We start from the raw sequence: 25,197 nt of genomic DNA on the forward strand, positions 1-25,197 counted from the left end.
AGTCTCTACTGTCTGTCGCAGTTTCTCTTCTGACATTCAACCAGCGCGAACATAACACATGAACTATTCGCCATGTCCTTTCGGTCTGTGTTGCGTACTATAACTTTGTAAACAAAATTATGTCGTAATCATAAAGTAAAACATGGGGGCGTGTTTCTGCTTGTCCTCATTAGCTACGTTAGCTCCTTCATCCGCATCAGCAGTCAGAGCAGGAGAAATGGCGGCCGGTTCTGGGGCTGCAAGCGGCCACGGAGCCCGTGGCTCCAACGCTGCTCTGGAAGCGTCTTTGGACCGGCGGTTTCAAGGAGTATCCAACACTATGGAGTCGATACAAGGACTTTCGACATGGTGCATTGAAAACAAGAAGCACCACAGCCTTATCGTTCGCTACTGGATGCGGTGGCTCAAGAAATGTAAGTAGCTCGTCGCTGAGCCTAACGCGCTAGCTAGCCTAGCTACTTGAGCTAATTCAAATAGCAAGCGTGCGTTGACCGTGATCGGCTCACAGAAATCAGATGAAGCTTCTTGTGATATCTCTTCGTGAAGTGCATTGCAATCCAGTGCATCACAAAACAATTGTGAGTGATGTATAAAGTGATATGTCAAGTGTAATCGACTGTTCTCACAACTTGAAATTGTCCGATGGTAGCAGCTAAGCTAACGTTAACGGTTCGCTGATGTTTACAGTTGGGCCTCCCAGGGTTCATGGTCTGGATCGACCGATTTAGTTGTTTTCACAAGGTATTGCCATGCACTCCTCTGCTTATCTCAAAGAACGAACCTATGAGATAAAGACGTATACAAGCTGCTTATTTAGATTTAGTTGCATGCCCGGTTTGGTCAGTGCTTTGTAGTTTGACGTATGTGCAAGTTCGGTGCATGAGTATTTATGTTAAGTGGTGGCTCGTGTTTTTGTAGAGTAAGCAGTTGAATAGCGAAAAGCTAAATTAATTTTTTTAATAATGTTGATGTGTTTATTATTTTGAGCACGACATGAGCACACAACGAGTTAAAACTGAGCCACATTTCAATGTCATCTCACCCCGTGAATTATTAATGCACTTCACTGTAGCTCCCTCTAAATATGTTCTCATGACATCTACCAAATTGTTTTAACCACGCGTTGGTTGTAAAATACCGGCTGTATATTCATGAAATATTAAACTGGGATGCAAGTAAGCTCAAGAAAATGTAATTGTTATTATACTATTACTATAACAAACTTATGTTGACCTGCACATCCAATTAACTCAGGGTGGTTGGTGGTCCTAGTTGGTTATGTCAAACCTAAAAACAAAGCTGTGGGAGATACAATACTCAAAATGAGTTAAAGATGTCTTAGTGATTTACTTTGTTTATTCTGTGACATTTCAGAATTTCTGTTTTTTTGTTTTGGTCCCCAGAAATGTAACTTGACTGTCATTGCATATCCATGCACATGCATTTATGCAGCTATATCCATAACTAATTTTGTAGTAGTGTATATCTCTTGTTGATGAAGCATCTAAGGCACACTGTCACCGGATAGCTCTTGTAAAATAATGTTAGTAGAATTTGACATACGTTTAACCTAATTTCTACCTCAGAGTGGTCTGTCCAGAGATGTCCATATTATTCTGCTTTTTGTGCTCGAATTCAGTTAGTTTACATATTATGGATTGCAGGGCTGAATGGCAACGTTGTTTCAGCTCAGTTTTGTAATTACTGCTGTCTATAGACATTACAACACAGCACTTGGACCCCACCATACATCTATGTACTTCTGGCTGATAAGGTATTGTCAGTCCTGCATGCAGCATTTGAAATACTGCAGTGGTGATAAAGAAATCCAACTTTATTCATATGATCAGAAGTAACCCCAAGATAACTTTCATCTGGACTGAAAGCAATGATTATTTTTGCTGATACTTATTTAGTTTTTTCGGTTTATAAAATGTCAGAACATGGTGGGAAAATGTCAGTCGGTGTTTCCCAAAACCCAGAATGATGTCCTCAAATATCTTGTTTTGTCCATAACCCCCAGATATTCAGTTTACAGTCATATAGGAGTAAAGTAACAAGAGAAGCTTCAAATTTAAGACACTGCAAGAGAAAAGACTGAGTCATTTTTTAAGAAAAAAAGTTCAAATTTCTCTAACTGATAATCAGAATAGTTAATTAATTAATTTGATAGTCGAGAACTAATTGACCAATCGTTGCACTCTACTTTTGAGCTTCTGTATAGCAGCTCACTACAGTTTTATGGAAGAACCCTATCTGTTCTTTTTTAGACTTCGAAGAATCTGCCTTGAATCTGAAGAATCGGACTCATTCCTTAAGTTGTTATTCTGACTGTATCTTGTTATCACCTCACAACTTACAAGTAAAGTATGTCTGAAGCCATCTTCTAGAAATGTGCCTGGTCAGTAACCAAACATAGTTTTTTAGAAACCAACAATCCTAAACATTTTGAGAGGACTTGTTGTGTTGTAACTGAAAGCTGTCTGGTTTCTAAAACCTGAAGTGATGAATAGTTCAGTTGATTTGTAGATTGTATCAGCTTCTGGATCAAATCTGTGCAGTGTGGGCAGAACAGGAAGGCAACTAAGTGCCCCATATTTTGTGCTCCATGTTGTGAATGCAGGAATAAATGTTGTGGATGTTGCTCATGCTTGATTAAGGCATGGTCATCAGTTGCGCCTTAACACTGCTTTTGGTAGAGGGAGAATTTTCGGATGAATTATTGGTAGTTTTGGACTTTATTAATTCCTTTAGGAATTTTGAGAATAATTTTGTTACTTTGGCTAACTCATACAAAAGATAATTCTTTGTATTAACTCATCACTGTGGCAGTTATGGAAAAATGTAGTTTTCCATTTGTGTATGTAAGGAAGTTAGTTTGAAGCTAAATTTATCAGGTGTGTGTGTGTGTGTGTGTGTGTGTGTGTGTAAACATTATGATCTAAAGGAAATTTGACACAAAGGCTAAATGCAAAGAATTTTTCACCAATTGATTTTTCAACGTGGAAGTGTTGCTTGATTTCCAATCTCATCTGAAATATAAATGCTGATTGCTGACGTAATCCACTGTATGAAATTGTCACTGAGGGAAAATCTGAAAGTATAGTTTGTCAGCATATGTGGTAGAATTTCTATACCATGGAAAACTCTGTCCCCAGTACTGCCAGATCTTTTATAGGCCCCAACCCTTATATCTGGATATTTGAATGATTCATTCAGGATCCTCTTGTCAAATTGCCAGTGTCTGAGTCAAATCATTATGTAGGCATTTTATTTATCCTCCTGCATCACTGCCCGCAGAGCAATGAATGATAAAAGCTTATGCTGACAGCAGATTGTGAGCTGCTGTGTGCTGGATGAGCCATTGTTAGCGCAGTGCCTGCTTTCCAAGAGGCAATCTACCAATCATCATTTATTGTTGGCCCTTGGTTAGGTTGGTTCCATCGTAAACGTCTCTAAATGTCTAAAAAGATATAGAAAAAAGGATTAATTTTGAGTAAAGACAATCTTCGTCAACTTTTTCCCAAAGCAGTCACCAGTTTGTTCTTCCTCCCAGCAAACCAACTGTTTGCATTCATAGCCTACACCAAGGAGGTTCAGTTTACTTATCAGCAGGATAATGTAAAACTAACAGCCTGATTTTCATGAAACTTGATGGAAGGGCGTAGCACTGGCCCTGGGAAAAACCCATAAAATTTGGGAGCAAATCCAAGTCACAGGACGATTACACAAATTATATTTATTCTTCATTAACGTTACGAGATTTGGCTGTGGAAAAATAAATACCACAAATTTTAAAATCCAGTAGATGGTCGCATAGTTCAGCAGTAACAAAACATAGCCAACTGTAGAAATGCGATACCTCCATATCACAATCATGTATGCCCATCATCACAATTCAGTGGCACCCACTGTTCACTTATCCATGTCGGTGCTCAGATTTCATCCAGAAAGCAGTTTCTATTGAGCATTTGGAAACAGTTGTTTCAGGGGAGAACTGGTGAAATTAGGTATGGTAATGTAAGTACATGTATATCATGTAACTAATCACACTCGCAACCAAATTTAGGCTTAAGCTAGGCACCATCATGTGTTGACATCATAGCTTTTGGAAAAGAATCCTGATATGTAGTGGTTGTGGTTGCAGATTTTCAGATAAAGACTCTCCAAATGCCTTTCTGGTTTTAGTATTTTGTTATGTCATTATGAATGCAATGTTAAAGTTGGGTACAATTATTAAAAACTAAAGCCTTTTCTTTGATCTTAAGGAAGTTTTCTTCAGATTATAATATTGTGTCAACCAGAAATTATCAAAATACTTCCAGTTTATCTTCAAGCACCACTGTCAACATGCTCTGTCTGGACATTTGTATCTGGAGTTGTGCTTACTGGAGGTGCACCAGGTTACATTGTAGTATCAATGGTATCAGCACTTGGCAAATTAATTTGCTAGTGTTTATTACATGAGATGATTAATGTTTTTCCATATTAGGTCAGAACTGGTGCGACAGTTTTTAATTTTAATTGAGGATGAAACAAACACAGGATGCAACTTTATATGGTACAGCATTTGTTCATGTAAACTGTCTGTTAATGCATTATAGCACAGTGTTAGGTTTTAGGATACGGTAAACAAAAATGTGTAACAAAGGGTTGGGGTCAGAAGCGATCAATATAATTACTACACAAATATGTTTGTAAGTTTAATGGCTCTGAATCAAATCACATGTATTAGTTACCATAAGAGAGCAAAATAGTGCTTAGGAATTGTAAAATAATGTTTTGTGTTTATTTGTTTATTTTATTGACTCAATGCCAAGGTCTGACTATATGCCATCTGTTAAGTTGTTAAATTAAGTTTGAAGAAACCATGTATTGATTTAGTCTTCCAAAATATAAGTAAGCTGTTTGATATGGACAACAAACGATTTTTCTATAATACATTTTGATCTCAAGAAGAACAATATCATATTGATTGTTTTGTCTTACCTATGTTACTTTTTATGGTGTTGAGGGAGACTTACATTTAATATTTTCACATAATCTTGTGTTTTTATATGTAAGTTTATTTTAAATCATAATAACTAAATGATAATAACAAGCAGATTTTTAAAAATAATTTTTGCAACATTTGTAGTTTCAATGGCGTATTGGAGTAATGTAACAGGCAATCATTTATTTTATGTCAAATAATACAGACATCCGTAACTTTGTTGCAAGAAGTTTGAAGTAACCTGTTGGAGCACATATAACAACAAATTTGGCATGACCAATACGCGAGTATTCATTCATAAAAGTTTAATTTTGTTTCATATTTAATACCAAGACCTAAGGAAAGTTGGTGCAGCATAGTCTGTGGATATTTTAGGTTGATTTCTTAATTACAAATGTTTTTCATTCTTTTTAGAAGTGTTTGATTTATCTGTTATGAGTCCGATGGTGGAACGGAGTTGGATTTAAGACTTTTGGCCATATATTATAATTTGAGTTGTGTTTGGGTGTCATAACTGTATTATTAAGTGATGAATGCAATGTGTTTTGGCTTTGTATGTGCATGAGTGGGTGTTGACTTTGAGTAGAGAGTAGTCGTCTGTTGTTGTTTAAGGCTATCTTAACTCATGGGGCTGTCACTCTCATATTATCTTGTGAATCTGCTTGGCATACAATAACTTAATTCCAGCCCAAATGACCTCTGATAATTCCCCCTGTTGCTATATTTTTTTTAATTATTGATTATTATTGATTTAATGATTATTTGTATTAAAAACTTCTGACCTTTTGGTTATTAATGCTGATATTTAAACGTCAAGGAATTGAAAATATTTTCAAAAACAATTATAGCTCAATAATAGCATGGTCTCTGTAGATAGTGAAGAGCATATTTGTATTTAGGTAGATAATATGCTTTATTGATCCTGTGAATGACAAAAGACAAAAGATTAGAGCAACATAATAAAAATAAATCAGTTATGATTGCAGATCTGCAGAACAATATTAAATAAATATATGTACAATAAATAAAGATATGTACAGTATGCTGATAATATGTGTAATTTGTGTAAGTATTAATGTTCTTAGACAATTGTGGAGTTCTAGTTTTTAGCGCACAGAGCTGTCTTTTTCCTTTTTCTATCTCTTGAGATTAAGTTAACAAATATAAAATTCCTTTCCATAGACTTTAGCAATGATTTGCTGATACATATATGGTATTAATCGTACATATTTTAGACTAACTTTGATGCTACCCCCTGCTAAAATGTAACAAAATGTGACATAGTAAAGAGATTTAGACCTTTTATAAGCTATATATAACCTGTTTTCTTCCTGAAAGTCAGAGAGCATTAGCCACAAATCCTGCTTACTGGCTGTAATTGAATTCTGCGGGTAAAATCAGCGATAGTACAGAAATTGAATCTATTTTAGGAAGCAGTAGATGTCATTGTGTCCTTGCCAATGCTGCTTTTTCTGTCTTTTCTTTTGGAAATGTAAATGTAGGTCTGATACTAATGTAAGGTGTCCATGGAAACAGATTCCTGGATCAGCAAAAGCAGGCACAGTCTTCAGCCTTAGATTTAATCAAAGCTGTTTGTGTTCCCTGAAAATAATTTCAAAGATCAGGATGCCATACAGGCTTTTAGATGAAGTCTATCTGAAATTAAAGGGCAGATATGAACAGTATTATTGAATATTGACTTGTGTGAGGGATGTATTTGTATTAATGTAAATGATGGTCCTTATTCAGGTGATGCATCTCCTCACTACTAAAGCGCATAACATGTTAAACAATAAGATTTGTTTTGAAAATCTGTGTGAGATACTGAGTGTTTTGCATTTTACAATTAATGTGACGAAGTTGCTGTTTCTGTATCTGAGTTCTTGGTTTTTGTCCAACATATACTCTAAATAACAATATATCCACGATAATCCAGTGATCGTTTGGTCCTGATCAATTTATCAGTAGTTGTTTAGCTGTAAAATCGTCTCCTGATGGGTAAAAATCTGTATAAAAAAAAAAGTTAGTTATTGACATGTATTATTTCCACATATCTGCACCAGCCAAACAATCCCAATACCGGTTTGACGGTTTTAATTTGAGTACCTGGGTCTAAAACCATTTCTTAAATTTGTGGATCCACGGGAGGAATTTATATTCTCTTTCTCTGCTTTTACTTTTCAGCTGACAACAATCACCGCTTGAATCTCTTCTACCTTGCCAATGATGTGATACAGAACTGCAAAAGAAGGAATGCAATCGTCTATCGTGCAGCCTTCGCAGAAGTCCTCCCTAATGCTGCTCAGCTCATCAAGTGAGTACACAGATTTTTTTAATCCATCTCTATTGGACCAACATAAATTATGATGATTATATGTTTATGATATTTTTAAATCTATGCGGCAGTTACTGGTAGGGATACTGGTATGAAATGTAGCGCTGGGCAATATATCAATATTGTATCGTGATGCAAGTGTTGCTTTGTCTCTTTTCCTAGTTTTAAAGGGCTGCATTACAGTAAATTGACGTCATTATTGATTTTGAACTTACCAAGCTGTTCGGATACTTGCCTTTACCAACTTAGTCATAATAGCCACATTAATGATTATTTATCAACAATCTCATCTTATTAATATTTTTTGAAAGTACTAATAGTCATCCCTACAATATTGTCGCAATATTGGTATCGATGAAAAAATATCTTGACTTTGTCACCCAGTCCTAGCATTTATTAACAACTTTTAAGGAGATTTAAAAATATTGGATTTATTATGTGTATCATACTATAGCCTAAAATACCTCTGTATTATTTTATGGCTATATTGCCCATTACTGATAAATGTACTGATTAGACATGCTGTGCCTATCCTGCTTTTTTGCTAGTACTGAGATGTGCTCTTTTGTGTTGTCAGAGATGGGAAGGTCCGCAAGTCAGTGGAAAGGATTTTTACAATTTGGGAGGAGAGGAGTGTGTATCCTGAGGAGGTCATTGCCCAGTTCAAAGGCAACTTGAACAAGAAGGAAAAGGAGCGAGAGAAGCAGAAGGAGAAAGAGAAGGAGAAGGAAAAAGAAAAAGAAAAGGAGAGAGAAAAGGAGAGGGAAAAGGAGAAAGACAAGGAGGCTCCATCGACAAATGGTCAGTTTGATATTGCACTCAGCATCCATATTGAACCATGTTAATCAAATCTAAAAGTATAATTGTTTATTTCAAATTATTTACAGTTGCAATTCTGTTTGTATTTGATTAAGTTTGTGTTTCTACTTTAATTCTCCAGCACCAACCAACACCAAAGCTGCCCTCAAGTCTAAGATTGTAGCAGAGTTCACAGTAAGTCTTGTGTATGATGTTGTCTTACATTTTGTGTTAGAATGTGTCTAAAAGTTCTGTAACTCTCGTCATCTCTGTTTTGTTTCTAGCCCCACTCCCTCATTGAACAGTTGTCGAGACATAAGCGAGCAGTTGCAGAAGAGGAGTTCCGGGAAAAGCAGGTGGCAGCCCTCAGGGTGGACGTCTGTAGCACGGAGGCTCTGAAGAGACTTAAAGGTCAGATGTCACTAAGCTTATTTCTGCTTCATCACACACTTATTGTCCTGTGTACTTTTATGTCCTCGGCCACAAACTACTTGATATTAACATGGGTATCTGTGTGCTCTTCATGTCAAAACACAAGAGTTTACACAGCATCAGTGGAGGTGAAGCGAGACTAATTCTGCTGATATTTCTTCAGTAGAAATGAGGGTTGCAACAGTGTGAGATTTTCAGTTTCATGTCACACAGTACTACAGAATTATTATGATTTTATCAGTTACAATGACCCTTAACAGAATGGAAACAGAAGGTTTTTTTGGGGGGGGGGGACAAATGCTTTATTTTAATTTATCTAATATATTTTTTTGATAACACCAATACCATAGAATTCAATATAGTAGATACATAAATGCAGACAGGTATATTGCTGCAACCCTAGTAAAAAGTAGTTCCAATGTAAGCTGTTTGCAGTAAGGTCTGGATTATCCTGGATAAGTGGGATCTTGTGTCACTGTTTCCTCTCTGACTTTTCTAAGCAGTGGGGATGGGGGCAGGGTGAAGGAAAGTAAAAGCCCTGAATTCAGAATATTACAGAGTACAGAACTTAAAGTACTTAAAGTATAGAAAAGTACTTGTTATGCAGAATGGCTCACTTCAAAGTGTCATACAGTTTTACATCATTATGTTTTTTATTACTAACAAATACATTTCAATGTTATTGTTTGTCAATGTGAAGCCAATTTTAGATACTTGGAAGTTGACTAATACTGTAGCATACACTGAAAATACAATACATACATACAGAATTGCTCTTAAAGTGAAACTCTCGCCAAAATGCAACCTAGACTTTTTTTGTGGATGTATATGAGTCAAACCTTCACGTAAAAGCATAATTATGATGAAAGAGGCACTTTTAAGAATTACTTATTTTCGTTTTCGGGTCAAACTCATTTTCAATGGGAATGCTATGGGCCCTTTTACGATAGCGTCAAAATCGCTATTTTTAAAACACTAAGAAGGCTCGACACAACATGAAACTTTGTTCGTAGTATCACCAGGGTCTTTACTAGGGGTGTGCATAAATATCGATACTACGATATATCGCGATATTTCGTCTTGAGGTACATTATCGATACACTGGTGCCAAATATCGATATTAAAAAATGTAAAAAAAAAAAAAAAAAAAAAAAAAGCCCACCACCACCCCTCTTCGGAGGACAGCTTTATCTTTATTCAAACATAGGTATACAACCAAATAAAATTTTAAAAATGGTTTAAGTAGCTCTGAAACCCACACATATAGATATTTAATGATAGTTGTAGTCAGTGTGTGTGTTAAGAAGAGACACTGTGCAATATACTCTTTGTTTACTTGGCTGTCATTCATGTGAAATTGATTGACAATGTTTTGTCATATCTGTGAAATGGATTCAGTGCAGTCAATAAATTCTGAATTTCTTCAGTGACACAGATATCGTGATGTATCGTGGATGAAATTTCTTGCAATATATCGATTATCGCAGAATCAGAATTGGTGATATTATCGTTATCGTGGGCAAAATATCGTGATAGTATCGTATCGCGAGGTACCTGGTGATACCCAGCCCTAGTCTTTACACATGAACAAGATCATTGGGAACATTGTTTGTATACACAGAGTTTACTAAAAAGAAAGTTTTTGAACAACCCCAGTTAGCAGTAGCTTGTTCCGCTAGCCGCCGTCCTGCCAGTGGAGAAAAAGCCTATGTTGCATTTTGGAGAGTTTCACTTTAAGTAAAGTACTTTGATATGTACTTGCATAGAAACATTCCACAATAGGTTATATTAACAACTAGAATGGCACTTGGTAGAGCTGTCTCTCTAGCAGTCTACTTTTGTACTCACTCATAGATATCAGCCACTTGAACTACACCTGAATTTCTCATTAAGAGCCTTGCACACCTGAGAAAACAAAAATTTCATAATGAAGGCATAATTTTAATGATATAGGTAACAACAATAAATAATAATTTTTCAAGAATGTGAGAAAGCAATTCCTCGATCTGTCCCTTTATCCAGATCCACACTAAAAGTAAATGGGGTCTTTTCCATGTTTCATGAAAATTTGTCCAGTATTTTTTGCTGCTGACAAACCAACCAACGAATAAATAGACAGACAGAACAGCAACAGTGCATTTTGTGAAAGAGACATTGCCACTGGGTTTTCAGGTACTAAACTTTTTGCTTGATTGTCAACTGTCTTCTCTTCCAGACAAGGCAGAAGGGAACAAGTTTGCCAAGGACTTTGAGGACGGCAGTCTGAAGCTGCAGGATTTTGTTGGCTTCCTGGATAAAGAGTTGAAAACAGGGCCTCCTCTGCTGGAAGCTTTGGGAAATGCAGACATTTTCTATGAGATGCAGTACAAGGAGGTTAAGATTGTGGCCAATGTGAGTGTTCGGTCGTGACATCATCACTTTCAAATTCTCAGATGCTCTGTCATCAAGCATGAAAGACTCAAAGATTGTCTGCTGAACCTTTCTCACTTTCTTTTCACAAAAACAAATACAATCATTGAAAATGTATTGATTAATGTTGAGAGGAACTGTTTCTCAATTTTATAGAAAATAATTTTAGAACGTTTTATCTTCCTCATAACCCCAATTTGATTCACTTTACTCTTTTCCTTTCTCTTAGGCATATAACGCCTTTGCTAACCGCGTGGCCAGCCTTAAAAGGAAGCTGGATTCCCTCAAGTCGACTCTACCTGGACCTGAGGACTCTCCCATCCCCTCACCCTCTGAGGACGCCCCCTCTCCCACAGGCTCTGACTCACCCTTCCTAGGGTTGGGGGGGAGCCGAGCCCAAGTGGATCCAGAGCTGGATGGAAAGGCGATGGATGAAGGAGAAATACCCAGCGACAACAGAGACATGGAGGACATGGATATGTCTGATGAAGAGGCTGAGGCTGTCACAGCAGGGGGTTAGTGGCGACAGTGTTGTTGTTGTTGTTGTTGTTGTGACCGGGTGATAATTGAATTTTCCCTAAAGATCTATATCACGCTGCCCAGTTTGTAGATTTGATAATGTATCAACTCTTTTAATTATTTTTACTAGCAGATGACAAGAAGGACAAGGTGCCAGGTCTTTTTTCCAAGACTGCAAAGTCGGATGCAGCATCAAAACCTCCCACCACACCTACGAAAGCTTCAAAGACCAATTCTGCTGCTGCCACAGCAACCTCGGTGACTCCTACCTCTGCTACAGCTCAGAGCACTCCAGCAACCCCACTGGGAGTCAATCTGGAGAAGGTGGACCTGGGAAAGATCAGCTCCATTCTGAGCTCACTCACATCTGCCATGAAGAATACAGGTGTGTTAGGGGTTAAGGAAAGATGACTGTAATGGTGATCAGAACCTGAAGCTAAAAGCTCAGAGCACAAGAATGTTTGAGCCTCAAGGAAGTACAGAGGTGCTCCCTGTCAGGACCGTAAATCATTTTTTTCTTCTCTTTACACTTTAAATGTTTTTATTCAACAATAAGGTAATTAATCTTTGTGCAACGTATAGTTCAGGGTTATTTTAGACCTTCATCAGGTTATCTTAACTTAACTTCTGAGGTAAAATTTAGATAATTTTAATGCAAAGGTAATTTCTGTGATTTTCTAAGTCTCCCTTTTTAAACCCTTTCCATCTGACTTGTAAATGTCTCTCAGGAGTTAGCCCTGCTCGGCCGTCTCCGGGAACACCCACCACTCCTTCTGGCCAGTCGGCAGCCGCGAAAGTGACCCCTTCAAGCCCTGCCCTTGCCAGCATCCTGTCACGTGTCGACATCACACCTGAAGGCATCCTCAATGCTCTGTCTAAGACAAACACACCAGGTGAGATGCATATAGAAAAAACTTTGTTTAAATAGATATTTATATTTTTTATGGAAAATTTTACTTAATTCTATGGTTGATTTTCTCTCTTGGCGCAGGTTTGTCCTCCCTCCTGCAAAGTGTGACAAACACCAGCTCTGCACCTCCCACCCGAACCTCTCCAGAATCATCATCAGTTAAAAACCTGCTCAGCCCAACCACTCCAAAAACTAAACCCACTCTGGGGAACAGCCTCAAGAGAGAGACACCTGGGAGAACCAGAGACTGGGAGAAAGAGAGACAGCTGTCCCCTCCTCCTCCACCCCCTCCTCGTCCCTCTGCTCCTTCTGTCTCTCCGCCCAGCCTAGAATCGAAAATCAACAGTTTCTTGCAGGGTAATCCAGGTTTTAGTCTTGCTCTAGGTGATGCCAGTCCCGATGGAGTCGACGGGACCCCAGTAAGAGACGAGGCTGCAGGTACCCCCACCCAAGATGAGATCATGGACACACCTGGGAGTGTGCCGGATTCTCATGGGTCATCTGGAGGTCATAACCTGTCACCCACAGCCTACCGCAGCGAACCCTGGGATGCTGTGATCACCCCGTCGGGAAGTAGCAACAATGGAGACTATCTGGGCTCCTCCTCCTCCTCCCGGTACGGAGCTGGGAAAAAGAGCGGCACAAAATTAAAGGACGATGAGATGATGAATGTGAGGAAGCACGTCTCTTCCTCACCCAGTAATGACATGAAGGCTAAGAAAGATGGACAGCAGCTAAAGATGATGGGAAACAGCAGAGGGATTGGAGAAAGAAGACTCTCTGCAGGCTCTCGTAAGGCAAGCAGTAGCTCAGATGACGGAGGTCCGAGTGGGAAAAGAGATGACAAGGGGAAAAATGAAGAGTCTCAGTCTACGGGTAGAAAGGAGGGCCAGTACCATCGTATTGAGACACTAGTGTCACCCTGCACTGAAGGGGCACCCATCCAAACTCTCGGCTACTCTAACCGCCCACTCGCTGGAGAGCGCATCAAGACGGTAGAGAGCATCCGCATGATTGGCCGAGGCTCTCGGCGAGGTGGAGGGGCTGGCGGTCGGCCAGGGGGAGCAATGTGGTACGAAGAGGAAGAATACATGGAAGCTCAGCCTCCCTCACCCCATGATGTCCCCCCTCCACCCCCTCTTAACATTGGCCAGGGAGGCACCAAGGACATGACTAACCCTAACACCTCCATGCCGCCTCCTCTCTCTCATCTCCTCCTCCCACATCTCCAACCTCCTCCTTCTCATCCTCACTCACATCCTCCTCCGCAAGCTCAGTTCCAAATGCCCTACCATACGGAGAACATGCAGACTCCTCCTCCATCACTCCTCCACCAGCATCCTCCCCCGACATCCCCATTCTTTGGTGCCCCTCCACCAATCCCGAGACCGCCTCCGCCTCCTGTACCGCAGCACCCCTCCCCTTCCCCTCTCCATGCCAATGTGCCCTCAGCAGTCATGGTGGGTGGAGTGTTGGTCCCTGTTGACCGCCCCCTCTCTCTTCCTCCCCAAATCAGACCTGAAGGTGCAGATCGAGGCGGGCTAGGGCCCAGAGGAAACAAAGTAGGTCCTCCACCCCTCATGACATCGTTGCTAGGCGAGCCACCTAAGCTGCCCCGCCCTGGCACAATTAAAGAGCCTTTTGTTTCCCGCCACCCAGCCCCTCTCCTCCGCCAAGGTAATCCTGGTGTTCCTCTACCCTTACTGGGCAGAGTGAAGGAGCCTCTGAATCTGCCTCTTCCACCCCCCTCTCCCACATCCTCCACACCATCCCCCTCTACTCCTAATTCCCCTGCGGTCGACACTGTCCCCCCTCGCCTCCCTTCTCAGTCCTCTGCCCCTCCTCTTCACAAGCCCCCCGCTAGTCCTCCAACTCAGCCCCGCAACCAAACCTCTAACCCTGTTCCGCTCCTCAACTTGCCCAGCCCTCGACCCCCAATCCTTTCAGTCCCCATCCCACAGAGACCTCTGCTGCGAGGCCGAAACCCCTCTCAGCATCATAACCGAGATCACCCAATGGGGGGGTTCCGTGGGGGCAAGCGACCTGGTCCTCCATTCACAGGTGGTCCTTTCCATGGGCAGAAGAGACCCTTCCTACCACCGCGCTATTGAAGTGGTCATCTATGACATGCTGAACGAGAAGTACAAGTGCTCTGCGCTGAAGTGCAGAGTGTGTGTTAGCCCTGCTGGTATGAGCCCAGATATCTTTACTCTGTTAATTAGCTTGAATTAAAACTACCTTAGGTTGTGTGTAAATAGCTGATCAGATCTCCATGCTTCAGCTAAGTAGCCAGCCAGTCATGTTACACTGTACAGTACAGCTTCGAGGTTATCTGTTACATAGTGCAGAGTATTGTGTAACAAGCCTCAATCTATCGCTTTTTTTCATCTCTCTCCACACACAGTAGATAAAAGTTTAATTAGGTCTGCTGCAAGTGTGACATAACCTTAGGAAGAAAACACAGAAATAAAACTTTATTTTGCCTACCTGAGAGAGCAGGAGAGTGAGAGAGACTGGTAAGGGTCTCATGGGATACAGAGGAAAAACTGAAGGCAATAGTTCGACATTCTGGGAAATAAGCTTATTTGCTGTCTTACCACAAATAAGACGAGAAGATCATTATCACAAGTGTGTCCTTTTTAAATATAGGGCTTAGCTTAGTATAAGACTGGAAACAGCAGCTAGCCCTTGTCCGTCAGAAACTAAAAGAAACCTCCCATGCTAACACCTCTTAAGCTAATGAATCAATATGTTGTATCTGGTTTAATTCTTAATAAGCTAAAGTGTTAAAAAATATGTGCTGACAGTTTCATTGGACGCTGGGCACGGTGACTTCATTGGGTCTCTTCTGGTTGCCCTGCAACTTCACCACAGCTAAAAGACTCATGAAAGTCCCTTAGCCACAAAAGGCAGGTTGATTTTGTCACCTTAAGGCTAGCTGTCTGCCTGTGTTTCCAGTCTTTATGCTGTGCTTAGCTAACAGACTCTTGTCTTGTCCACAGATTTATGTGTAACTGGACAGATATGTCATCTGACTTTACCAAGTAAGCCAATAACGGAGTTTCCCAAATACCAAACTATTCTTTAGAATGTTTGTCTAAAGTGATTATTGAAGTATTTTCCAAAGTAATCTCTTCTTCCATGAGTGTATGAGTGCGTGCTGTGTGTCCTGAAATGGTAATTCTCATTCAAAGTGATGAGATCTGTGTTGCAGCCGAGGTTAACACTTGTTCCTATTTCTGGAGTACCTGCTGTAAATAATATTCTTCTCTTGCTCGACTCTTTTTCACACTTCCATCTCTCCCACTGTAAATCTCTAAGCTTGTAAATATAAAAAACTGAGATGATACAGCTCCTTTTCTCTTCAAGCTCTTATTTCTGTTAACGAGGACAATGATCGTCACTCACACTCCCCGTCTTTACTGTGATTGAGGCCTTGGATAAGAATTTTCTCTGCAGAGTCTGTCGCACCTTTCTGTCCTCCTTTTTGAAACCACCACGCAGAAGAGGAGGGTGAAGATAATTCTGTGTTGTTTTTTTTCCCAACATAAATGTCTGCCTGTGCGCACTTCAAGTTAGACTGAGTCATGAAGATACTCAGTAGTGGATGGGGGGTTGGGGTGGGTCGGATGGGGGGGGGATTTCAGCTTGAACCACTCTCTTGCTAGGCTTCATCATGTACTGACTTGAATAAAATCCAGAGTTTCAATTCAACTGGGGGGGGAGGTATTTTATTTGATCACTATTCACCAATTGAATTGCGCTGTTGTAATTTATTTGCGCTGTTCTGCCTGTGTTTTCAGAGAAACTGTTTTCATCTATTTACACAGCTGCTGCCATTTTCATTTAACCCCTTTATTTTTGCGCTGTGTTTTTCTACTTGATAGAAATAGCCATTTTATAGATAAGGCAGCACTCACAGATGGTATAAGGGGGCGAATGCATTTAAGATAATTAGGATTGTTTTGAAAAAGGTTTATTTAAATAATCCAGCTGTTTTGGCCCCATCTTCTGTTTTGTTTCTTTGCTAATTTCATACTTTGGCCCTCAACTCCCTGTGCTTACCTTGTGCTCACACGGTTTTGTACAGAAACACTCCTGCACCTCTCAACACCTCTGAGGGTAAAAGTGTGTCAGCACGATGCCACTAATCCTCCTCCTTGTGCAGGAATTATTGAAGTAATGCTTCCCTCTGTTCTTCACCGTGCACACCTACACAGTGAGAGGTGCATGTTGGGTGTTGCTGCTCAAATCCTCCTGTGTTTGTCTGATCATGGAGTGTGTGTTGTCTCCTGTGCTCATTTACAAGTTCAGTTCGTCAAGATGCGCTGAGCACCTGCAAAAAGCTCCCGCATAAAGTTGAATGGATACATTTTGACAATGTATAGAGAAACATTTGTCACCACAGTGTTAGCACGCCATCAGAGTTCTGATGTTTTACTGAATGTTATGCAAGTCTGTTACCATCCTCTGTAAACTGTGTCTTTTTATCTGAGAAGAAAACGCTAAGTACAAGCCGAAGTCATTGTTCTGTTCACACTGCACAGAGAGAAGGCTCTATTCATTGTTATAAAAATCTTCCAGCCTACCAAGCACCTATTTTAATGGTCCCTGTAAATAACCCCTCTCCGTTTTTTTTCTCTTCACTTCCTCTTTACCAACTTGAGTTTGTTTATTTGCTCTTACTGCTGTTCTCATCAATGATGCTATATCTCTGGTCTTTGAGTGTCCAATCCTTTCTGGTGTGATGAACATGCACACATTCTTATATATGCATACTTACAGGGGTGATTACAACCCTCATATTGTCTTTATTCTTTTTCTTTCACAACGCATATTGCAGAATCATATCAGCAACCACACTTTTTATTACTTTCGTGGAATGACTTTCCTCCATTTTTTGCTCACATTTAGTACATCGGTCATTTTGTTTGTGGTTGCACCATCGACTGTAAGCAGCTGGTGCTCGTCTTTCTTGAACAAAGGAGGTAATTTGCTGTTTTCTATTTCTTTTTTTCTTCTCGCTACAACCTCGACTTCAACTTTTCTGTCAACACCTCCTTAAGAAGACGGATTGTTCCTTTTTTCCCCCCCTTATTTTTCTTCCCTTTTTATTTTTGTCTTGTTACGAAACATTTGCACACATTTATGCACCTTGGTGCCAAAAAGCCACATTTTGTGACAGTGACAGCTTACCACATAGGTATTGATCATTACATCGACCACATTTGAAACATTAACTTAATACATGGACTCTTTATGACCCAGTTCCAGTCTTCCAGCCATAACAACACATCACACAAATCACGTTTTTTTTGTTTGTTTTTTTTTTTTTTTTTTTTTTGTTCTTTACACAGTTTACACATTTAATATGATTATAAAGACGAATTAATTAAATGCATGCATTCTGGCCCAACATATTTACATTTTTTCGGTGGGAAATGTTGCAGTTTGGCTGGATTAAAAACATACAATTAATTGTATGGCACAGAGGCCATACTGTTAGGGCTGTAATATTCAATATAGATACTGAACCTACTGTACTACCACTCGGCAGAACATTATCTGACGAAGAGCTTAAACATGTAGGCTGTTTCTACTTACATGTGCTTTGACCACTAGATTTCACCACTGACATAGTGAAGTGAGTGGGCAAATACTGAAGGTGGTCCAGTAAATTTAAAAAATCCACACACGGGGTTTATCAATCACTGGGTCCAACCACAGTAAAATGGATCAGTTTTTGCCAGTGAGTCACCATTTTATTGAAAGCTGCCTGTGCAGAGTATTGAAACAGCTCGTTTATTAAACGTATATTCATTTTGCTATTGAAAATGGATTTTTGTGTCATGTAAATGGACCATATCTTTCCCATAGTGCTCTAACTCCCCCACGCGGCAGTTCAGTGGTACTGCAGTTCTGAAGTCCTTAAACTGAGCACATCCAAGTCTCCAGTTATGTGCTGCTGTAACGACAGCGCCACTATGGGCTAATTATTCTGAAAATAGTGAAACAACCAAATATAGTTACGTCCCTGGTCAAAGCTGACCAAGTTGCTCACTAATTAACTTGGTTGTAGGAATTCATCTGCAATGTATTTCTCGTTAAAATAGCATTGAGGGATCATTGCATTCAGATGTTCAACTTTAAAACTGTCTACATTGCGTCTGTGTCCACGGGGTAGGCCCAAAAATGTGTCGTTAATTTGAGCAGTCACTACACTGAAGATGGTTTTCGTAGATGGGGAATATTGATTGTTTTTAAGTTCGATTTTTTTTTTTTCAATTTATTTATTGATCTAAAAGATCTTAGGCACTCAATAAGTAGGTTTTAATGCGGGTGTAACCACAGAAGATGGCTCTTAAAGCAAAGTGCGCAGCTCCATTAGGACTCTGCTGCTCTGCCTTGTTCCCTGCAGTAATGCTGAAGGTCGGTGTCTTTACATGTGGAGGTCCTGTGGGCTGCACACCAGTGGATCGCTGAACTGATGGTAGTTCAGCTGATCTCCTGTGATTATGGATGGGTTTGTGTTGGACTTCACCTGTCGCCACATCCCAGAGTACGAACTGTGTCCTTTAAACCTCCGCCTGTCTTTAATCCTCCCTGCTCTGAATGTGCGTGCCTTCAGGTGTTAACATTCAGATATCATTGATCAGCCCTTTATCAGCAGTGGATGCACGGAATGTGCATGTCCTGTCAGGCCGCGCCGCGCGGTCTGGTGTGGACGTTCTTGTGCGTGCGCGCCCCTACGCAGCGGCGTCATGACGTCCGCGCTGCTGTCCAAACCTCTGCTTCCGGTGTTATGGCCGATCACAGAGAAGGTTGACAGTAATGTGGGGTCTTTCTTTAACATGAACGCGTGTGTTTAGGCCGGTGTGTTTGTGTGGTGTATGATGGCGGTGACGCAGCTGTGTCGGCTTGTTACCTGTCGATCGGCTGCTCGTGCGGCACTTCGCGCGCACAGGAAGTACAGCAAGGTGCGCCTGGTTGTTACTACAGCAGTTCAGCTAGCTACAGCTAGCGTTAGCCTCCAGTACAGGATGTGTTCAGTGTGTGTTGAGAGCTGCAGCTGCTGTTATTGTTCGTCACATGTTTGAATCAGGCGGTTTAGTTCTGTGATAACTTTAACCATATTCCTCGCTAGTTAAAGTGTCTGCCATGTTCAGTCATGTAGGACATGGTTGATACTTTCTGAATAGACAGCAGGGTATGTGTTATGTAGTGTTAATCAGTGATGTAATGTAACTAAGTATATTTACTCAAGTACTGTACTTGAGTATTTTAAGGTATCATTCCCTCACATTTTGGAGGGAAATATTTTTGTTCTACATTTATTTGATACCTTTAGTTACCAGTTACTTTTTAGATTACATGCAGCCTCAGAGCAAAAGTAGCAAATCTTTAAATGAGTTGGTCTGATCAGATATCACGTTAAAGACAGTCATTCTGATAATTGGTCAACTCATAGTATGCAGTATATACATGCATGTCAATGTATTTATAATTTACTTATCTGCTACATTGACATTTACTCAGGTACTATTAATATGAATGACTTGTGAATATTTTTAACATGATATGTTTACCATAACAAAAGTTTGTCTTCAGGCTGATTTTTACAACACTGGTGTTAGTACAGTGTTTTATGCAGTGATGGCATGTAACTATAATTTACTTGAGCATTTCCATTTTATGCTACTTTTTCTTTCCACTCCACAACATTTTGGAAGCAGATATTATACCTTTACTCACTTAATTTATTTGATAGCTGTAGTTGTTTGTTAAGTTGCATCGGAGGAACAAGTAGAACATTTTTAAATGATCTTATCCGCTGTCGGATTAAAAGACACTGATTCCAATAATCAGAAAAATTATGAATACCAAATCCAATAATCAGCCAGTTACAGTCAACCCAGAGTTTATGTTATTGACATACTATGGTTGTCACAATATTGCGATATTCAGGCTAACCACAATATTAAAAACATTTATTTGGAATTCATGTTAATAATAAACATATGATGAATAATCCAGCTAAGGTGTTTGGCCTTATGCACCGTGCGTTTGAGTTCATCTGGTTGCCTTTTCACTAGTAATGGAGTAATACATAGTAATTGTTCTTTTGCTGCATTTTTTTCCCCCCAGTTATTGTAAAAGACTGTCCTCACCTCCACATGAACAAAGTTAAAGATACATGTGATTGCCAGCATTTTTCATTTTAAAATTTTTATAGGTAATGTCATCTTTAATTTGTTTGGCCACATCAGTCGTGTTGTGGATATCTGATATCATGACAGCCCTAGTACATACATGCAAATATATATGCACTTTATATGTTCCTTGCGTACATTTTCTGTCAGATACTTGAAGACTTTTGGTGATTTTTACCAAGGTGAAATGTTAGCATGATATCGTTACTCTTACTGAAGTATGGCTGTTTTGGTTCTTTTAAAACACTGGTTATATAAGTGACATGGACCAAACCATTCCCTCCACTTCTCCCTGCTCTCTCTCTCTCTGTAATGTGGTTATGTGGTTCACTTAACAGCAACAACAGATATGATTAGACATAATATTTTTGACATAATATGGTATGGCTGTGTATTATACATTTAACTTAGTAGGAGTTGTAAATGGGGTTATTGAGAAGAAAGTTATCCTGCCAATGTCATGTCTTTCCATTAATTAATACTTTGTTCTTTAATATAGGTACAACAGTAACTTAAGACTTTGTTGTCACTTAATCATAACACAGCTGCTGAAGTTCTTAGAAGTTTTATCAAAATGTTTCATGACATTATTGATATTGGTGTATCATTATAGATTCCGTTATTATATTTCTACATTTCTTACACATTTCCTGTCCTGCTACAGGTGTGCCCAGCTATATCCGAGCGACTGCAAGTCTTTGAGTCCTTCAGGGAGAAACGGGCCAATCATAAGAAAGATGAAGCTGCGGAATCACCCGTCAGTATCCGACTGGCCGATGGCCGGACGATTAAGGGAACAGCAGGTGTCACCACACCTCTCTTTGTTGCTCAGAGTGTTCGGTAAAGACATAATGCATACAGAAATGTGCTCTCTTCTCTTGTAGTGTTTTTTTATTACTTGAGTGATATAACGGGGTTATTGCATCTGTCCTTACAGAGTGAAAGGAGCTCTGGTGAGTACGGTGAATGGAGAGTTGTGGGAGCTTGGACGGCCTCTAGAGGCAGACTGTGAACTGCAACTCCTGGGGTTTGACACAGTTGAGGGACGACAGGTAATCACAATTTTTCTATATCCTAACCGTGCTTTCGTATTCTTCCGAATTGTCTGAAATAAACAATGTTTTCATGTGTTTTTGCTCTCACATATCCTTTAAGGTAGTTAATAATAGTATTAAAAATGATTGTAATTTTTCTTCTTGAAATTATCATTCCTGACTTTGGTGGAAAACATCCTGAGGTCAAGGAAATATTGGTCGTCTCTAAAAGACAAAAGATGTCACTAAAACATGACAAGAAAAAATGTTGAAAATAATGTCACATAATAGGGGGTATCATGCAAATATTATCTTCCCTAGCTATTATTTAGTTGTTTCCTGCAATGTAACCCGAGGTCAATCCACAGCGACATGCCCTACACCTATAGAACAAACATATTCTGAACCCCTCACCCTTTCTTTAGGCAGCATGGAGGACGGGAGCATGTGTCCTGGGCGGCGTGTTGGAGACAGAATTTGGTGCCGAGGTGTGCAGAGAAGGAGCGTCAGAATTCGGCCTTCACTGTGACCATCTGCTGGATAACAGGTGAGAAATTAATGTAACTGCTGCACAGGACTCTAGTGATTTTAAAAATTGGGATTCATTTTGTTTTTGTGTTGGTTGCTGGGCAGCTTTCCTTGAAGAGGGTCCATCCTGACCTTGCTTTGTTTTGGCTCAGGTGGCTTCTTTTCATTTTTAGTTTCCTTTAAAAATGTGTTAATTTTGTGTTTAATCAGCACTGTTTTCACATTCTTACACATTATCTTGTGCTTCCATAATCTTCACCTTTTCTTCTCACAGGGATTATTAAATTAATCTCAAACAGTCTATACAGAGGCCCTGACCTCTTTTCCTTCCCCATAATTATCCTGAAGCTGGTGCTTCTTCCCTCACACTCTGTCTTACTGCCACCAATTTTTGTGCTTTTAATGTCTCACCTGGATCTGGACCCTTGCCGCACAGTGCCCTGTCTCTGAGTGATGTGGAGGAGCGATGTAACCAAGCTGCCGCCCTCAGACTTCCTCTGTCCAGACTGGAGTTGAATACAGAAGAGGTCAAAGAGCTCTTTCAGGTCAGCAAAACCAATGTCTCTGTTATAACAATACACCATGACTGTTAATAGCAGAAACAGCACAGGTGTTGCAAATAAGATTAATGATTTCTAGATTAAAGGCCTGTGCCAGGTTCATTTGAACTGGCATATCTGCTGTCATTATAAATGTTATTACACCTGTGCTTTTCCTGCAGTGGCACATCAAATATCTGCCTTGAAACAGACTTATTTTGACAGCATAATTAATCAAAGAGATGTTTTCAACATGTTAATTCTCCTTGTCTGGTGTTTATTTGTTACTTAGCACCTGAATCTGTACAGATGATGAATTTCTTCTACCAAATCAAAACAGTCTCTGCAAAACAAAGTTAGATAAAGAAATCAAAGAATAATATTGTATCACATTGGGAAAAATGTTGGACACTGTGCTCTGACTAGGTCAGCTCTCACATTTGACTATTTGATATAACTACACAAAGGTTTCAGGCAAGTAGCCCTGTCATCAGGCTATGTTCTGGCATTTTCGCAATCAATATTCACAGATGAGGGAATCACCAATACCAATAGGGGGAGCCACAACCATATTCTCAAAATCTGCTGTATGTAATGTGGTAACTCAAAGAAAACAAAACTCAGATTATATCCACCTCATAAGAAGCAAGCAATTAAAATCTCCTGATTCTTCCCATTTGGGATAGAAATAATAATTATGTTTTCTTGTGTGTCTGATGTGTTGTTGCTTATGTTTGTTTTTTACTCCTTTTGTTGTTTTTATGGTTCGATATCTGGATTGATTTTATTTGTTAAGCTCTTTGTGACTTTGCTCTGTAAAAGGTGCGATATTAAATCAACTTTACTACTTATAATGATAGTAATCATTAGGGCTGGGTATTGTTAAGAACCTCACGATTCGATCAGATTCGATTCTTTAGGTCGCAATTCGATTCAATATCGATTCGATTCAATATTGACTTAAATGCTTCGATATCGATTCAGTAATAAGTAGTAATAAACAAATAATTAATTAGAGTACCTGTTGATAATTTTTTTATTTAAAAAAGTCATCTTAAATTATAAATCTTTCCTCTAGGAAACCCTAACCCTAACCCCTAACCCTAACCCTCGAGCAAGGTCGCGGGCGAGATGCTTCCAGCTGCTGGAGGCGGGGACCGAGAGGTCCGGCAAGGGACAGCAGGTGGTCGCTTGCCCAAATCGATTCAGAGGATTTTATGAATCGATATTGAATTGGGAAAAAATATATTGCAATGCATTGATGAATCGATATTTTTACCCACCCCTAGTAATCATACGGGATAAGACCGCCACTGATGTACTCAGGATCTGGTACCATATGAGCCTCAAAAGTTGTGAATGATTTTATCCAGGCAGGAGAAACATTCTATCCCATTACCACCTCTCCTTTGCATCTTCACCTCCTCAACGCCCAAGTAATGTAGCTCACTCACACTGTGGTCATGGCTACTAAAGTTAATTGCAACGGATGATTTATCATCATGATTATGATTAGAACAGAGAACCTGGTTATAGCTCACGTTTTGTTTTCCCAGCAAAATACAATATGTTCTCGTGCCTCGTGTTTCTGCAGATCATCATTCTGCCATGTTGAATTGTGCTGTACCTTCAGCAGGTTGTGTAACTGAGTGTTTATATATGTTGCCTTTGAAAACATGTACGGTGTGTGGGTAATGTTTTCTACTGTCCCTTTGTTTACTTAATGAGGTCAGGCCCCTTCTCACGGTCCTGTTGTCGATATTGAGCTGTGATGCATATGCATTTTCTGTGGGATTTGTGCTTCTTACAGTACAGTAAGCTGAGGCTGCAGCTCATTGAGGAACAGATGAATGGCCCCACTGTCACAGTATACAGGCATGTATTAATACTCACATACTCACAGCCGATGTGGACTTCTAACCTCTTGTTAATAAAACATTAAACCTGTTCCATGCTCTCTTTGTGTCTCAGGTGTGGGGACAGCTTAGCAGTCTGCAACGGCCCCCTCCTCCCACACACTGGACTCCTCAGGGTCTTCAAGATGCTCCAGGTGTGTGTATTATGTCATCAGCCTCTTTGTGGGTTAAATGCTCTCTTTCCTTTTGTCTCCTTATGTTCCCTTGATTTTTAAAATTCAGTCCAGCATCAAAATCTGGTTAGTCAAATCTGCAGTAGTCATGGGTGTTTATCGGCCCCAGCTCTGATCAGCTGTGACGAAAAGACAACACGCAGGGATGAGGCGCGTGTCTGTTGAGAGAGAAAAACGCTGTAGCCTACAAGATTAAATACTGAGGGAATCTCTCAGTGTGTGACAACGGTGACTAAACCAAACTGTTGCCTGAACCTGCAATTTTATATTTAGGCTGTCTTGGAAAAATAGCTCATAACTCAAAAAGATTTTGAGGAGACTCATTTTGATTAATTGAAAAGTGCAGCCTTAAGCTATGGGCTGTAATGTCTGAGTGAAATTATCTTTTCACATTTCAGACC

General features: G+C 39.9%; 1 protein-coding gene across 5 annotated transcripts in view; it reads left to right on the forward strand.

The window, feature by feature from the left end:
- Window positions 1–35: 35 nt before the first annotated feature.
- tars2 (threonyl-tRNA synthetase 2, mitochondrial) overlaps window positions 36–25,197 on the forward strand; it is a 36,263-nt gene continuing 11,101 nt past the window's right edge. For 2 of the 5 annotated variants that reach the window (XM_030394729.1, XM_030394730.1), the window contains exons 1-7: window positions 19,167–19,373; window positions 21,271–21,446; window positions 21,544–21,658; window positions 22,066–22,187; window positions 22,605–22,713; window positions 24,518–24,582; window positions 24,679–24,757. In XM_030394729.1, the coding sequence (XP_030250589.1) occupies window positions 19,287–19,373; window positions 21,271–21,446; window positions 21,544–21,658; window positions 22,066–22,187; window positions 22,605–22,713; window positions 24,518–24,582; window positions 24,679–24,757 (753 nt within the window). In that variant the 5' untranslated portion in view covers window positions 19,167–19,286. Of the gene's footprint in view, window positions 414–7,177; window positions 7,308–7,905; window positions 8,130–8,268; window positions 8,322–8,410; window positions 8,538–10,773; window positions 10,950–11,196; window positions 11,483–11,616; window positions 11,872–12,214; window positions 12,380–12,477; window positions 15,751–19,166; window positions 19,374–21,270; window positions 21,447–21,543; window positions 21,659–22,065; window positions 22,188–22,604; window positions 22,714–24,517; window positions 24,583–24,678; window positions 24,758–25,197 lie in introns of those variants that run through there. The other 3 variants (XR_003981277.1, XM_030394727.1, XM_030394728.1) reach the window with 3 other exon arrangements.

Source organism: Sparus aurata, chromosome 17 (assembly GCF_900880675.1).
Source record: "Sparus aurata chromosome 17, fSpaAur1.1, whole genome shotgun sequence".
In the NCBI taxonomy this organism is placed as follows: domain Eukaryota; kingdom Metazoa; phylum Chordata; class Actinopteri; order Spariformes; family Sparidae; genus Sparus; species Sparus aurata.